The sequence below is a fragment of the Schistocerca nitens genome, chromosome 5, assembly GCF_023898315.1.
Source record: "Schistocerca nitens isolate TAMUIC-IGC-003100 chromosome 5, iqSchNite1.1, whole genome shotgun sequence".
Lineage (NCBI taxonomy): Eukaryota > Metazoa > Arthropoda > Insecta > Orthoptera > Acrididae > Schistocerca > Schistocerca nitens.
Window position 1 is genome coordinate 390,468,352 of NC_064618.1, and position 16,854 is coordinate 390,485,205.

Here is a 16,854-nt window from a genome sequence, read left to right on the forward strand (position 1 = left end):
CCCTGTAGGAGAGAGACGCATTGAACTCAACATCACTCGTGATGTTCACTTGCTTCTACGAAACACATTTGGAAACGATCGAATAATCAGCCGATCGTTTCCAAATGCTTGGGCAGCACGATCAGCTGATCTCACTCCCTGTGATTTCTGGTTGTGGGGCTACGTGAAGGACAGGGTTTACCAGAGGAACATTCACACAAGTGCTAATCTGAAGCGCAGCATATCAAGAGAGGTAGCCAGCATACCCACGGACATGCTTCGTTCTGCTGTGCAGAAAGCAATCCTGCGCTTTTAGACTCTTCTGGCCACTGATGGGTGCCCTATTGAGCCCCTTCTGTAGCAGTAATGGTACCGGTATGTAATGGTATGATGTACCTTAGCAGCACATTTAAAGTGTTTCAGTTGAATTGATTCTGCAGTGTTTCTCCTCCCCGTGTCCTGGACATTAATGCTACCAAATTTGGTACTCGTACGGTAGATAGTTTCCGTGTTATAACGTGTTAAATAGGGGAAGTTTAATTATAACCACCTGGTAGATGGCCTAGCCGCTGCCTACTTCGTGCGACGGTAGCGGATTGCTAATCATTTGCATATCGAATCATTTAGCACACTGCGTTCCAGTCTGTCGCATGCCGCCTTTACATTGTTGCAGCTTTAATGGTCAGCAGTGAAGTTGTATAGCCACAATGGGAGTACGGTTATTGAGGCGCCTCCGAACATCCCCAGCCATAAGTAAAAGATGCCACTTGTACCGGGCCTCAACTTTTCCAAGTGTGTTGAGCAGCGAGTTTAGCATGCAGCGGGTGCTTCCTGCGCCCCTGTCGCACCAGTGATATCTCCCCCTCGCTACTCGTACGGAAGCTGCTGACTGTCGGAGCCCTGGCGTCTCGCCGCGCATGAGTAGAAGAAGCGCGTAGTCAGCTGTCTGGGGAGTGCCCTTACAGCGAGAACGCGCGCTGCCACACTTGCCGAGAGCTCTCCACTGTCGAGGGGAGGGGGGGGGGGCTGCGAGGTACAGTGGCTCAGTTACAACCTCCCCTCCCCTCAGTGCTTCTAACGAAACTCGCAAGAGGACGACACGACACGACACACCACACCACTCTCATCCTTCACGTCCGTGACTACGTGATACTGGAACAAGTATCATACCTCCATTACTTTTGGCTGCCAAACTGACTTAGACAATAATGAAGCTACACATGAGTCCCGCGGCTATCTGAAAAGACAAGGTGACACATCGTGAGCTAAACTAGGTTCTCTTGTGTTTCGGTAGATACTTGCTTACTGGTCGGCGCTACAGTCCGAGTAGAATCTTGGTCTCCTTTTTTACGTGCCTCCGTTCTTCTCAGTCCATTTCTCTCTTTCGCCAATTCCTGGTTCCCATTTGCTTTGAGGTCCTGTTCCGTATCTTCGAGCCACCTTTTCCTGGACTTGGTTCAAATGGCTCTAAGCACTATGCCTCTAAACATCTGAGGTCATCAGTCCCCTAGACTTTGAACTACTTAAACCTAACTAACCTAAGGACATCACACACATCCATGCCCGAGGCAGGATTCGAACCTGCGACCGTAGCAGCAGCGCGGTTCCGGACTGAAGCGCCTAGAACTGCTCGGCCACAGCGGCCGGCTTTTCCTGGATCTTCCCCGTCTCCTTCTTCCCTCGGGCTTTGCTATGAACACTTTCTTAACACTTTGAGTTTCTGGCGTTTTCTGTACAAGACCAGTGCGTATTATTGTTCTTTGCTTGATTTTTACTACAATATTCATCTGTCCAAGAAGTGACTGCATTCTGCGTTGATCCTCATTCTCCAGCACCCTGCGTCTCTTACTGCCCCAAATATCTATATCAAAATCTTCTTTTTCTTTCTCAACAACCATTATTCTTCCTTCCTAGTCGCCGGCCGGTGTGGCCGAGCGTCTCTAGGCGCTTAAGTCTGGAACCGCACGACAGCTACGGTCGCAGGTTCGAATCCTGCCTCGGGCATGGATGTGTGTGATGTCCTAAGGTTAGTTAGGTTTAAGTAGTTCTAAGTTCTACGGGACTGATGACCCCAGATGTTGAGTCCCACGGTGCTCAGAGCCATTTGAACCATTTTGAACCTTTCTAGTCAGCACCCAGCCTTCCGATCCAAGCGTTACTATAGATCATAATATAGTCAAATATATTTGCCTTTTTGTATTCCTGCTAACGTTTCTTGACCTGAAAATATTCTGCAACGAATAAGAACATAGGTTTCCGTTTGCTGTCCTTTCTTGAATTTTTGCTGTTTTCTTGTTATCTACTGTTCTTTTCGAATATAAATCTTAAAACATTTTCACTCCTTGGTTGATTGATTGATTTTAACAGGAGAGCTAAAGGTCTAACCCGCCACTGCCCGCACCGAAACTATGTTTATTGTGTGGTATCGCTCCCTGTATATCTAGTAAAGCCAACCAGTGCCCTTAAATAGTGCAAGGAGTCCCTCTACCAGTTTTTCGTTAGACACAATTTCTTCAGGTCTAGTTGTCCCGAAGATTCTGTATCTTTTACTCTCCAATGCCATGCATTCAAAGATTAGGTAAGATTCAGTTTCTTCACCTTCACCACAGATTTTACATTTAGGTTCCTCTTCCATTATACCCATTGTGTGGAGGTGTTTTTTGAAGTTCCCATGGCCGGTCGTCAGTCCAGTCATGAGTTTGATCTTTTTCCTGTTCAATCCCAGGATTACATAGCTTCTTTTAAAACATATCTTGGGCATCATTACCTTACCATGTGAATCTATTGCATCACAGAGTAGGAGCCCCTTGTTCTTGAGTCCGCTACGGTCGCAGGTTCGAATCCTGCCTCGGGCATGGCTGTTTGTGATGTCCTTAGGTTAGTTAGGTTTAACTAGTTCTAAGTTCTAGGGGACTAATGACCTCAGCAGTTGAGTCCCATAGTGCTCAGAGCCATTTGAACCATTTTTTGTTCTTGAGTCAACTCTTATTCTCATAATATTTCGGTATACCCTATCCTTTAACTTACTGTGTGTGTAGACAATCATGTGCATTTATGTCCTGATGTATATTTTAAATCTCATTGTAATATTTAATCCGCATATCATTTCATAGATATAGGCAGAATCCCATTTCCTGTTGTTTATTATGATAAATGTTGTGTACATAGTTCCGCGTAGTCAGCGCGAACACAACTTTTCCAATAGAGCGCGCCCCGTTAAGCACAACAGCGCAGGCGCAGCGCTCGTCCGTCTCCGCGCTACGAGATGGCGCTGCCATAGAGAGGGACCAAATTCTGCTTCCGCCGATCCGCGTATTAATATGTAACGCAGCCAATGAGATTGCTGCTAACGTAGAACCTTTTCTCCTCACGGATCACACTGACGCAGTGATACCAGAACGCGTGAGGTATTATAACGAGTGTACAGTCTGCATTAGTCTGCACCTAATAAGATTACCATATTCCTGTACATAGCCATGAAGATAAATGAATAGACACTTTGTCAAGTATCAGTGATATGTGAAAATAAGATTAACGTACCAAGACCAAAGGAACTTGAGATTGTCAATTGTAAACAGCATCCATAATCAAGTTATGTAATATCTATGTTTTTATTATTTTAATAAATGTGTGTGAAATTTAATCAAGTTCTGTTTATAGTGGGTCACCGTCAATCTGCTACTCTAAGAGTGCAAGTGGCATTTCTATCAAAAATGGTTCAAATGGCTCTGAGCACTATGGGACTCAACATCTTAGGTCATAAGTCCCCTAGAACTTAGAACTACTTAAACCTAACTAACCTAAGGACATCACACACACCCATGCCCGAGGCAGGATTCGAACCTGCGACCGTAGCAGTCCCGCGGTTCCGGACTGCAGCGCCAGAACCGCTAGACCACCGCGGCCGGCGCATTTCTATCGTCTGACCTTACAGCAGAAGATAAACACGCCACGATAAGACCACGAGACATATTGCTGACACTCGCCTACTTCGTTAGACCGACAAGTCCAATAATATGATGGTGTGTGTACCGAAGGTCTTACAGTACGCACACCACAATAAAGTTCTCTTTTTTTTTGAGTAGATTACAATTTCTAATAAATTATTGTGATTGTGCACTCCTTATTTTACCAACTAGAAGGTCCACCATCATTTCCTTGCGTTACCATTGTGCTCATAATTAATTAGCTGGTAGATAAGGAGGGGGTCGAGTGCATGTCTCGTTCTCATGCAAAATTCGTCTGAATGAAAGAGGTACAAACTCTTCTCCATCCCTGCAGCTCGCACCTCAGGCACTTAGAGAGCTTTCACTCGAGGTGTCATGTACGTTTAGCAATGTGTCCTCTTGCCTGAGACTTACTCTGTGTGCTTGTTCGTGTGTTTCCAGTCGCTGATCGCGGGCTCGGGCTACGACTCGCCGGCGCTGAAACGAGGCGTGCTGTGGCAGCAGCGGGACCGGCTGTTCTCGCGCTGGAAGGAGCGCTACTTCGTCCTCACCAGGGACTACCTGCACTGCTTCAAGAGGGCCTCCACGCCGGGCCGCATCTCCGACATGGGGCAATTCATCTTCAAGGTGGGTCCGCCGCTCGCACACACTCCTTGTTTGCTATAGGTAGCCAGTAGCTGTATCGTTCGTTTCACCTCTCTGGATCGAGTAAAGCAGTGGTCTCGAGTTGCAAGAATACTGACGTTTCACCCTTTCGCAGTCAGCGTTTTGCAACAAACAAATCATTCTGGAGCGGGATGGGACAAGAACTCTGAAGCAGAGTTATCCGATTCAGATTTTAATTGGAGCATGGATTTTATTTCGGTGTTTGAAGATTTCCGACGTACTAATTGCTTGATGGGTTCTCAGGTTGCATCGGATGCTGTAGTGGGAGCTGCACAGCGTTTTAACAGGCACAAAAATCTACATCTACAGACACTCATTTTTAGAAGAAACATAACACTTGAACGACTAGATAGGGTGTTCATACTCACGGGACCTATACATCACTATGTTCAGCAGATTAACGTTTGAACCATGTAAGCCCGCGGGTTCAAGGTCAACATCGATATCGCGGCGCAACACCGCCTACCGGTAAAATGTGTCTTTGGCTCTCGTTTGTCGCTATAAACAGAACGTAATGGATCAGTGTGACTTGAGCAGAAGTACAGGATGCCTCGCCGACGTACACACGAACCGTACCGTCAGATCAGTGAGTTTGAAAGAAGGAGCATTATTGGCATGAGAGAATGTTGTGTATCCATCTGGGTGTGTAGTTCAAATGGTTCAAATGGCTCTGAGCACTATGGGACTTAACATCTGTGGTCATCACTATGCTAATCATTTTTACAGAACATACTAATGTACTAGTACTGTAAATATGAACGGCGTAGCTCTAGTCATTTAAACTTTTTTTTATGAACATGAGTGTATGTACTCTGCAGCCTACTGCACAGTGACGTCTGAAGATGATGAAAAGCTGTCTCGTTGAAATATTGTGCCGTTTCTACAACATCAGAGACACCGCACTATGACCTTCCAACCGGGGATTTAACTACGTTTTTTATCTGTCCCGACGGACTGCTGCGGCTGGAGAACGTGATCTTAACTGTTAATTGTGCAGGGGCTGGCGTTGTACGGAGTTTCCCCCGAGCCTAATCAGCTAGAAAGCTCTCTCTCTGAGGCCCGTAGCTTGTGCGTGGGGTAATCCATATAAATTATGCTGAAGGGGAGGACGCAGTATATGCTGACTGTTGTGGTCGGGAACTATTAGGCTAGCTTAGAGGTAGCCGGCTTCTCCTTGGGTTTCCGTTACCTCCAGGTACTCAAGGAGCATCATTAACGATATTACAAGAAGTTTTGGCAGCGGAACGTACAAAAGCGGTGTTATAAGTGGGAGTAAGGGATCTCCGAATGTCTGTATTCTGTTCCTCATGTCTGATTGGCTGGAAGGGCTGAATTTTTATGCAGTTTCTGCAAGATGGCTGAAGCAAGATTTGTGAGTCGGCGCGCAGCTCTAGGCAAGTCCCGCTGAATTGGGAGTTAGTGATCCTGAATGACCAGTAACGATATTCTGCTAGTACTGGGAGCTTAAAACAGATTGCTCGTGCGTTCCCCTTTGTGGGCATGAAATTATGATCGGTCATTTCCGTATTCATAAGCGAGCGTTGCGTCTTAGTGTGGCCACACGAGATTTGTCAAAACAAGTTTCACATAAAAACATAGAGCCAATGGCGAGCTGGAGGTGGTGCTTTATGATAGAGAGATGATTGGTGAGCATACATTGAAGCTAATACACACCTTTTGCTGTCGTGGAAACTGCAAGTGTTTCGATTTCAATCTGACTCTCGACCTACATGGTTTTAAACTGCTGTGCTGTTTAGTCGCTGTAAACAGTTCTATCAATGTAGCAACGATCTAGTTGATGGCACGGTACTCACTGTTGGCGATGTATGTTGTCCAGAACAGTACAGATTCTCCTCGGTAAGGTTCTGCCTCCGTGTCATCTTCTGACGTCTGGTGTTGTAAGGGACGATCACGAAGTTTCCATTCGAATGGCGTACAGTCCACAATCGGCTTGCCAATCAGGCAAAATGCCGTTATCATCGAGCCAATCATTCCACCGTCGCACTAGTTTGAAGATACCCGTTTGGTAAAACACCATGTCTTGTTGCCTGAAGAAGTCCGAAACTGCCTGTTGCAAATCCTCTTCCTGAGATTTTCACTCTGCAGCGGAGTGTGCGGTGATATGAAACTTCCTGGCAGATGAAAACTGTGTGCCGGACCGAGACTCGAACTCGGAACCTTTGCCTTTCGCGGACAAGTGCTCTACCAACTACCTCGTCTCCCCGAGTTCGAGTCTCGGTCCGGCACACAGTTTTAATCTGCCAGGAAGTTTCAGATACCATCTTCATACACATTGGTAATAACGTCGCCTCGTTCATGATGCCTTATTTATCGTAGACGCATTGGAAAGACACGAATGTCACACTAACCCTTGCCTCCATATCGGTGCTCGTATACCTGCATCGGAGTCGCGCTACGTTGCATATATGCATGTTACAGCATCGCCCTAAAGACGGAAGCCTTTTGACTGTCCCTACACTTTGACACGGCATATCACTGTTGTCAGCTTCTCGCACCTTGGAGCCATTCTTTTCCAAGCAGTTCCTCAGTTGTCCTGTTCCAGTCCTCCCACCAACGAAAACGCTTTGGCACCATCACGAATCGAACCCGGGTGCTCCGCACCGCAACCAGACACGCTAACCGCCGAGATCCGCAGGAGTTAAATTACTACCGGACTTTTTTTATTAGTGTTGAAGTTGCTACAGTTTAAATCCTGTCTCGCGGGTTCCATCAATGCTGGCGCGCCGAGTGTAGAAGTGACGATGATCGATCCGGGCCCGCCGATAAAGGTTTCATTGCGGTTCAGTGGTGCAATACGTCGCATGGTTTGCCCTGCGTGCATCTGACTACATGGCTTTTGGCCGGGGACACGAGTGAATCTTCGCGCGATGCCACGCATCACAGAGAATGAGATGACGGAACGACTCAGCTGTACGAGCAAATTGTACGGCGAAGCTGCTCCTACCGCTGCCAGACAGCTCATCTTACTTGCTTTTCTATCCTCCAACGAAAGCTGTCCGTCCTGATTAACAAGCAGAACTAGCAGCGCTGGGAGAAAGGTACGGCGGTAAGTGGCCAACTCACTCCCTGGGCACCGTCTGCAAGTGTTCGCTGGTATAGTTTAAAAAAATAAATAAAAATGAACGTGTTCCAGTAGCGGAGATTCGTAAGAAAGACTGCGGTCGTTACAACTTAAAGAGGCTCATTTCGTCAACAGAGTCTTTAAAAGCTCCTGACAGGATCTCAGCAGTAGATAGTCATTTATCGTTGATTATTACTTTCGTTAGCTTCGCCCTGTACAGTGGTGAGCAAATCAGAAGGCGAATGCGTGATGCTTTCTGCGCTAAGAGAGACGCAGAATACTGTTCCGTTTCTGCCCCTTTCTTGAAAACATTTTTGTGTCAGAACATTATCGCAGAGCTAATACTTGTTGCAATCTCTTTATGTTACCCGCATTGAATACTACAGTGGCTAAAACGTCTCCCCATACGTGCTCTCGAAGCGCTCGTTACAGACAGATGCGCCAGATTAAGGTTGTTGTATTGCTGTGGTCGCCGGACGAAGTGGCCGAGCGGTTCTAGGCGCTTCAGTCTGGTACCGCCCCACCGCTACGGTCGCAGGTTCGAATTCTGCCTCGGGCATGGATGTATGTGATGTCCTTAGGTTAGTTAGGTTTAAGTAGTTGTAAGTTCTAGGGGACTGATGACTACAGATGTTAAGTCCCATAGTGCTCAGAGCCAACCATTTTTGTTATGATGACAACGAACGAGTCGTCGCCAATGTTGGCTGGTGGCCAATGCTAAACAGAAACATATAAATCACAGCAGGTTTGTCAGTAACGTCGATAAGGTGCTGGCTGCATGGTCTGAATCTGCAACGACTAAAATAATTAGAAGTCGTTGGTAAAAAATATTATATATTATAGTTAACTGGTTGTACAGGATTGTTCTTGGCGGCATACATATAATTATAAATAGATAGTTATTGAGGCCTCACTTAGGCCATACGTTACTAAGCGCCTTGTTAGAGGTCGCTTCCTATCAGCTGAAGGCTATGTTACTTTACTACTTGACTTCCCGAGCAAGATGGACGAGAGCTCGCTAGAAACTTGATAAAAGCCGCGGAGCGGCGCTGGTCGCGACTCGCGAGTCTAACGACACTAACACGGACCGCGGTCGATAACTGCAACCCCTAACGAGTGTGGTATCGAACGTTTATACCACAGTTGTAGAACTACATAGCATATAGTGACCTTAGTGAAGAAAGAAAACCCAGGTACATTTTGTAACGAAGAAGTCATAATAATACACTAATAATTTCACATGTACGCAGTCGTTTTATTACACGGCACTTAGGCAAACGTAAAGATGTATTAGTAGTGCCTGGATCATACCTGCCACAATCCCCATTTTCGTTTACATTTGCTTTTTTCGGTACTTGATATTAGTCTTGAAACACGGGATATGCCATAGCACTAAATGACAGCTCACTATTCAGTACCGTGATACCCTGCTGCGAGTGCCTCGACACTCTTGCACACGACGACGACTGGAAACAGGAAGCAGCGATGAGAATGGCTGCGTGCAGCCGGAAGCAGCAGCTGCAGCATATTGTGACATTCTTATGACGAAATAGACGGACTTTTTATGACACGTATCACAGCGTTGATCGAAAAACGTCACAAAACTTGGTTCAAATGGCTCTGAGCACTATGGGACTTAAGTGCTGTGGTCATCAGTCCCCTAGACTTAGAACTACTTAAACCTGACTAACCTAAGGACATCACACACACCCATGCCCGAGGCAGGATTCGAACCTGCGACCGTAGCGGTCACGCGGCTCCAGACCGTAGCGCCTAGAAGCGCACGGCCACTCCGGCCGGCGTCGCAAAACTCAAGTAGAATGCAAAACAATATATTGAACAGCACCTGCTGTTGTCTCGCGTGTTCCACCCCACTCCCCCCCTCCTTATGCGAACTATCTTTTGATTTTTTAAATTATTATTTCTGTTACAACTGTCACAGCCACAAAACTCCTTATCACGATAATACTTGTTATACTTGACATTTAACATAGTTTTAAAAACTAAAGTGCGATCAGTATTCAGCTGATGGATGAGTAAAACCTATTACAAGATTTACAGAGTAAATGGGTTCTATAGTCGAAGAAAACGGTGGAAAAAATATTTAAGAATTTATTTGTGGGAAAACTGAAACACGTAAAACAAGAAACAACGTGTACAGTTTGTTGAGAAAGCCGACGAAATAATAATGCAATAGCGCTAACACGGATGGCCTTGCGAAGCTTAAATTAGAAGAGACAGTGCTTCTTTGTCAGTGAATTTAGCGTCTAGTTATTTTGACTCGTTTCCAGATTGAAAGAGAGTCCGAACTAGAGCATCAGTGAAAACTAATTTAAATTATTTTCTAAACGAATGATACGGTTCTTTGATTGCTGACACACATGCGTAATTTAATATTAATCACGTGTTGAAAACTGAATGCGTCATTTACGAGTCAGTAACGCATTTTTTCGTGCTTTTCTTTTTTTCCCCCACAAGTCAAGCACTTCGTTTCGTTTACAAATTATTTCGAGCTGCGATCCATCCTCCTATTGTATTTTTAACACAAAATTCTTAGTGAGACAAGTAACAATCTGTATTTGGCAATGAAGTGTTAAACAACTTTTCGTGACATTTTCGCATTCTTGTGATTAATTACAGTTCCCTGAATCAACAAGAATACAAGGACAATAGTATATTTAAATAAGCCAGAAAATGGGCTGCTGTAGCTTGTGTAGCTTTTTCCTTCTTTTTATTCTTTTATTAACTTTGTTTCTAGGATGCGTATTCCAAGCCTCTGTCTGCCCAACTGCTGCAGACCTATCAAAAGATTGCCCTTGAAAGCATTGCGTGCGAAACAGGCAACCCACAATACACATCCTCAACGCCGGCCTACATAAGCGGAAGGCGCGGTGAGCTTTTCCACACCAAGCTTGTTTTCGCTTCAGTCCGTTGCTCGTGCTGGAGTATCAACGTTAAATAGAGTTTTATCGCTCATTTCTCGTCAGTCTTACTTCTCGTCTCTGACGCTGGCTTCGCTGAGGACGTATGTTGAAAAATAATGGTGTTCTCTGAACGGGTTGTACTGATTTATTTAGACAGACCGCTGATATATTAGATGACGAAAGGTAGCTGCCCTGTTTCCGGGAACGAAATGGTTGTAGCGTATAGAAGTGCCACCTTCTCTCACATGCAACCAATGATAATATAAGAGCTGAACACGTCTCAATAACTGGAGTACTTGCGTATTTTCGACACATATACTTCGTAAGAGAGTAAATCTTTTGTGAAGCTGTAGTCAGTACACCCAGTATTTTAAATACTTGCCTGCATGAAAATCGACGATGGACACCATATTATCCTTACTATACCTCCATTTGCAGTGAACACTGCGTATCTAGAGGATGTACATAGTGAATACCGAACACTGTCGCGGGTGAAAGTTTACGATAATAGAAACAAAAACGTTTCAGTAAACATAGACCCGCGAACGTGACATTAACAAGATAATCACGAATGTTTAGTTAGAAGGAATTACTGACTTCAGCAGGAAATATTGTTCTAGGTAGTACAAAAGTATTTGGTATGTTGACTTATCGATTAAGTTCCCATCTAATTTGTGTGAAACATCTCCCATTACTTACCTTAACAAGAAATACAACACTGCTTCATCGTGTTAAGCGCTGCAGTGTACTGAATACTCGTGCCGGTTGAAGGAGTCGTTCGACTTGTCTTTCTCGCTATTGTATGCGATACTCCACTCACCCATGCAGTGAGTGAGTTTCTTTCAAGCATCCCTGGATCATCACGGAAACCCTGACAAAAATTCTTTCAAAGATCCCTGAATCATGACGAAAGTCTTGAAAAGACTGTACAGTTCCCTGCTGCAATCCTGCGTTTATGTTAAACGGGATTGCTGTATACTTTACTTCTGAGAAGGTCGCGTGGTCTAGGGCGTCTTGTCACGGTCCGCGCGGCTCCCTCCGTCGGAGGTTCGAGTCCTCCCTCGGGCATTGGTGTGTGTGTTGTCCTTAGTGTAAATTAGTTTAAGTTAGATTAAGTAGTGTGTAAGCTTAGGGGCCGATGATATTAGCAGTTTGGTCCCATAAGATATTACCACAAATTTCCAATTTTACTTCTGAGATGATCACAGAAAAATCGAGTGGGTTGATGCCGGTGATGCTGAAGGCTCAGCCTACCCATCTTCCGCTAAGTTGGCCTGTTACGTGTGGTCTTACATCAGCATGAAAATGATCAGGCGCCCCAATACGCAACTACAACATTCGCCAACCATGACCCCAGTTATATGGGGCCTTAATCGAGAAGTTTACATATTTAATACATATTATCGTACACAGGAAATGGACAAAAAATGGAAACACCAAGAACACATCACCATGCCTAATACGGTCAAGGAAAACCGTTGATATTCAAAAGGGCTTCCATGCGTCTTGCAGTCAATACGTACGGGCCTCGTTTGGTTTTCAAGGGCATCGTATACCGCTCCTCCGACAAAACAGTTGCAAGTTTAGGTAATGATGATGTTGGTGGATACTCTCCAAAGTAGTCTACAAAGGCTCAATAATAATGAGACCTGGCGACTGTGATGGCTCTCAATGATGCAACAGTTGATTCTCGTGCTCAAAAAACTGTCCTGAACAATGAGATCTCTGTAAACAGGGGTCCTGTCGCCTTGAAACACAGAATCACCACTTGGGGACAAACTATGTACCATGGGATGGACCTGATCAGCCAATATGGCCACATAATCCTTGGCTGTAGATCGACTTTGCAGAATGCCAATGGTATACCACAATATGGTTGCCCAGATCATCACTGAACGCTCGCCATTTTCACTCTTGGGACGTAAAATCTTCCAGAACTCAGAAGCAGTGTTAAACGAGACTCATGGGACCAAATGACATTCTTCCATTGTTCTATAGTCCAGGTAGAGCATTTGAGTCATTGATGAGTGGTTTTGGAATTCCACCTCGCTCTGCAATTCCCAGCTCACGAAGTTCCATTGGTGTTTCGGAGCTGATAAGGTTCGCAACATTTAGTGACTTTGCAGCTGTCGTCCTCTTACTTTTCGGCAAGATTCTCTTCGAAGACCGGAACAGGATCACGAAACACGCACTTTTGTCTGCATTGTGGCTTAATGGCTGTTTTTTTTCCGCTTCCCTTGTATGCTGTATAAATCTTCAATATGGATCAATTTTCTCACGTCCTAATTCACTTATCTCCGATGTAGTGCACACACACCTACACAGAACACTGTTTTTACCACGACAGACACTTGCAATGTATCGAGGATATTGCAGAGGTGACGTGTTCTTGGTCAGATATAACAGCGCAGCTTACAGGCTTGACGAATATCTGTTTATCTTCAAGCATGGATTTCTCGCTGTGTTTCTACGTTTTGTCAAACCCCTGCACTTTCTCCCGAGACAGTTTTCGCTATTAATTGTAATGCAGCATGTACATGTGGAATTTTCGCAGAAAGTATTTCATATAAAGTTAATGAAATGCGGCACACAAAGTTAGTCAAATTTTTCATGCTTTCATCACCAAAAACATCTATTAACCTGTAAGAGTAGAGCTATTCAAGAGGAAACGAATTTTGAATTTCTTTGTCGGCTGCAGGGAGCGAAAGGCTATTCACAATTTGTACAGAAACCAGATGGCAGTTATAAGAGTCGAGGGGTATGAAAGGGAAGCACTGGTTGGGAAGGGAGTGAGACAGGGTTGTAGCCTCTCCCCGGTGTTATTCAGTCTGTATATTGAGCAAGCAATAAAGGAAACAAAAGAAAAGTTCGGAGTAGGTATTAAAATCCATGGAGAAGAAATAAAAACTTTGAGGTTCGCCGATGACATTGTAATTCTGTCAGAGACAGCAAAGGACTTGGAAGAGCAGCTGAACGCAATGGACAGTGTCTTGAAAGGAGGGTACAAGATGAACATCAACAAAAGCAAAACAAGGATAATGGAATGTTGTCGAATTAAGTCGGGAGATGCTGAGGGTATTAGATTAGGAAATGAGACACTTAAAGTAGTAAAGGAGTTTTGCTATTTGGGGAGCAAAATAACTGACGGTGGTCGAAGTAGAGAGGATATAAAATGTAGACTGGCAATGGCAAGGAAAGCGTTTCTGAAGAAGAAAAATTTGTTAACATCGAGTATAGATTTAAGTGTCAGGAAGTCGTTTCTGAAAGTGTTGGTATGGAGTGTAGCCATGTATGGAAGTGAAACATGAACGATACATAGTTTGGACAAGAAGAGAATAGAAGCTTTCGAAATGTGGTGCTACAGAAGAATGCTGAAGATTAGATGGGTAGATCACATAACTAATGAGGAGGTATTGAATAGAATTGGGGAGAAGAGGAGCATGTGGCACAACTTGACTAGAAGAAGGGATCGGTTGGTAGGACATGTTCTGAGACATCGAGGGATCACCAATTTAGTATTGGAGGGCAGCAAGGAGTGTAAAAATCGTAGAGCGAGACCAAGAGATGAATACACTAAGCAGATTCAGAAGGATGTAGGCTGCAGTAGATACTGGGAGATGAAGAAGCTTGCACAGGATAGAGTAGCATGGAGAGCTGCATCAAACCAGTCTCAGGACTGAAGACGACAACAACAACATGTCGGCTGCAACTGTCGCTAAACGCTAAGCCCTTTTCCCTCCCTGCAGACACCCTTCGCCCCCATACCGGAAGCATTCATAAATGTTAACGTAGCTGGCAGAGACCACAGACGTACGAGCACTGTACAATTCTTCTCCTGAGAAACCTGGTTGTGTACTTAGTGGCACGTTGACGCAATGCTGCGAGTTACGTCGTCACAGTGAATATTGCCGCATGAGAACGGAGCTGCGGGTGTCCCAGAAAGTGTGTGCATCTGGCATCACTGCTGTACAAACGAATGCGGCATCGCCAGAGGAGAAGGAAGGGGAGCTCACGGCTGCTGCGAATGCTAAGTCAGCGCGAGCTCGGGGTGAATGGGACTTTCACAGAGGAAATGGGCTCCAGTTAGTTGGGACGGAGCTAGCTCCGCCGCACCGGAAGGCAGGAGTTCGCACACAGTGGTCTGTGATACGCAAAACCCCACCGGGGGGCACCGGCTGGCAAAGTCCCCTTTCACACGGCAGGTCGTGCTTCTGGATGGTGTGATCCACTAACAGCAGCCGGTCTGCGGCACACAGAGCGGAAGTCTCTCTCGCCGTAGTTTAGATGCCACGTGGCGGCTGAGCTGCCGCCTGTCGGTGTGTTGTTTGTAGTACTAGGCAGTTATTACCCGGCAAAGTAAATTTAAGACCTGACCAGGGTGGCAGCACTGTCGTGTTTACGCTCGGAAAACGGGGGGCGGGACACTGTATTAGTAACAACGTACACTCCAGTGGAGCGCTGCCACGACACACACTAGACACCTATACAACATTGGGTGTCGTGGACTTGTGCGACCCGTGATGTCAACGTGATGTGTCCGACCAGAAATATTTTAGCCATGGCCTTTCCGACAGTCAAACGAGCCGTAAAAGTGGGTGGGGGGGGGGGGGGGTAGATAAAGGGGAGGGGGGCGGAGAACTCTGATCTGAAATACCACTGTGTAAAACTGGTTTATATTTACCCGTGGCGTTTCCTGTCCTTATGTCAATAAGAACATCCGTTCACATTTTAGTCGTTCTCAAGACTAAGGTTGCCACTTTCTTTAAGCAAATAAAGTAAATTGATTATTAAACGCAGGAAAAAAATACATTGTATTGAAATAAACACTGTCCATCACCAACCATGGCCCATTTGAAAGACTGAAGATCAAAGAAAGGAAGATATTAAGAAATATCCTTGGCTCCAGATTCCTCAACAACGAACTAATTCACATAAAAAATGCAACCCTTTACCGAACTACCGAAAAACTCTCAGATCCAATGAGGAAAAGGAGAATTAGTTTTTAGGGTCACTTCCTCAGAATCAGCCCAAATAGATTAACAAAAAAGGTTTGGTCAGTTCCACAACAAGACCCGACCAAATTGGTTTAAGGAAACGGGAAATGACTTAAGAGAACTCCAAATCATAGAAAATGCTCATAGACAAAAATTTTAAAAACACGTAAAGACAAGAAAGGTAGGTTCAAAGTCAAAATGAAAACCAAACGACCAATCCAAATCTCTGAAGAAGAACGGAAAGCGAGATCAGAAACATAAAATGTTTTTATTTTTTATTTTTGGTCTGAGTAAAAAATGGAAGATTGAATTTCTGCGAGTGGAACCAGATATGTGCGAATGAAACCAGCAGAATTGGCACTCGTATTCTTGCTGTTTTTCTCCGAATATGTTTAGATTTCCGATGATGTGTTTCAGGAATGTTAAGAGTACAGTTTAAATAGCTGCGAGTGAAACGAAGATCAGTGACTGATATTGTCTCCCCTTCACGGCAAATGATTAATGGTAAAATCAGCTACAGCTGTAAAATTATTTGTTTCTAAAAAGGAAAACACTGCCCGGTTTCAGGACGTATGTCCCATCTTCAGGTTACCCTATTGGTGGGTTTGCAATGTATTCACGTACGGACGCGGTAAACTTGTAATTAGTGCCTCGTTGGTACACGAGAGTAGCTTTCACTGCAGTGGATGACAGTTTGTGGTTTGTTAGACCTGTTGTTGGCGGCTACATTAATGTGAATTCTGACCGTCGGATGGCATGAGCAATCCTCTCGCTAACGTCACGGGTACACAGCCGCTCCCACCAGCATTTCAACTTTGGGGTTGTGCTTCGTACTGATCTTTGAAGCAGTGGTAAGTCGCATACTCGGGGGGTTACATTCGTTTCCCCACATACCTGCATGTGAGCAGTAATCCCTGTTTTGGACGTTTCAGTGATCGGAAGACTACCCTTCTGTCTTAATGCGGATCCGTGTGTGGCGCGCCCCTAAACCTGGACCGTTTTAAGTTTCGTGATGGGGCATTAGGGATGTTTGCACTTTAATTTTTTATGTTTCTTATTTCATTTGACGGTGGTTTCCGCTTTTCTAATCAAGGACCTTTATCCTTTTACGTAAGTCATCCTCTGCGAAAGGTTCTCTGGCAGACCTAGAATTGAAGAGGAGGATTTCTCTTGCATGTCCTGTACCAGGGAGGCACTGTTCTAACATATTCAACCTATTTTAACCATAGCTATGCACCCTTTGTGGACTCGCATTTTAATGT

General features: G+C 45.0%; 1 protein-coding gene across 1 annotated transcript in view; it reads left to right on the forward strand.

Annotated features, from left to right (window-relative positions):
• Window positions 1–16,854, forward strand: part of LOC126259510 (uncharacterized) — a 192,293-nt gene that overhangs the window by 131,573 nt on the left and 43,866 nt on the right. The window contains exon 2 of the mRNA XM_049956363.1: window positions 4,368–4,553. Coding sequence (XP_049812320.1) covers window positions 4,368–4,553 — 186 coding nt within the window. The remainder of the gene's footprint in view (window positions 1–4,367; window positions 4,554–16,854) is intronic.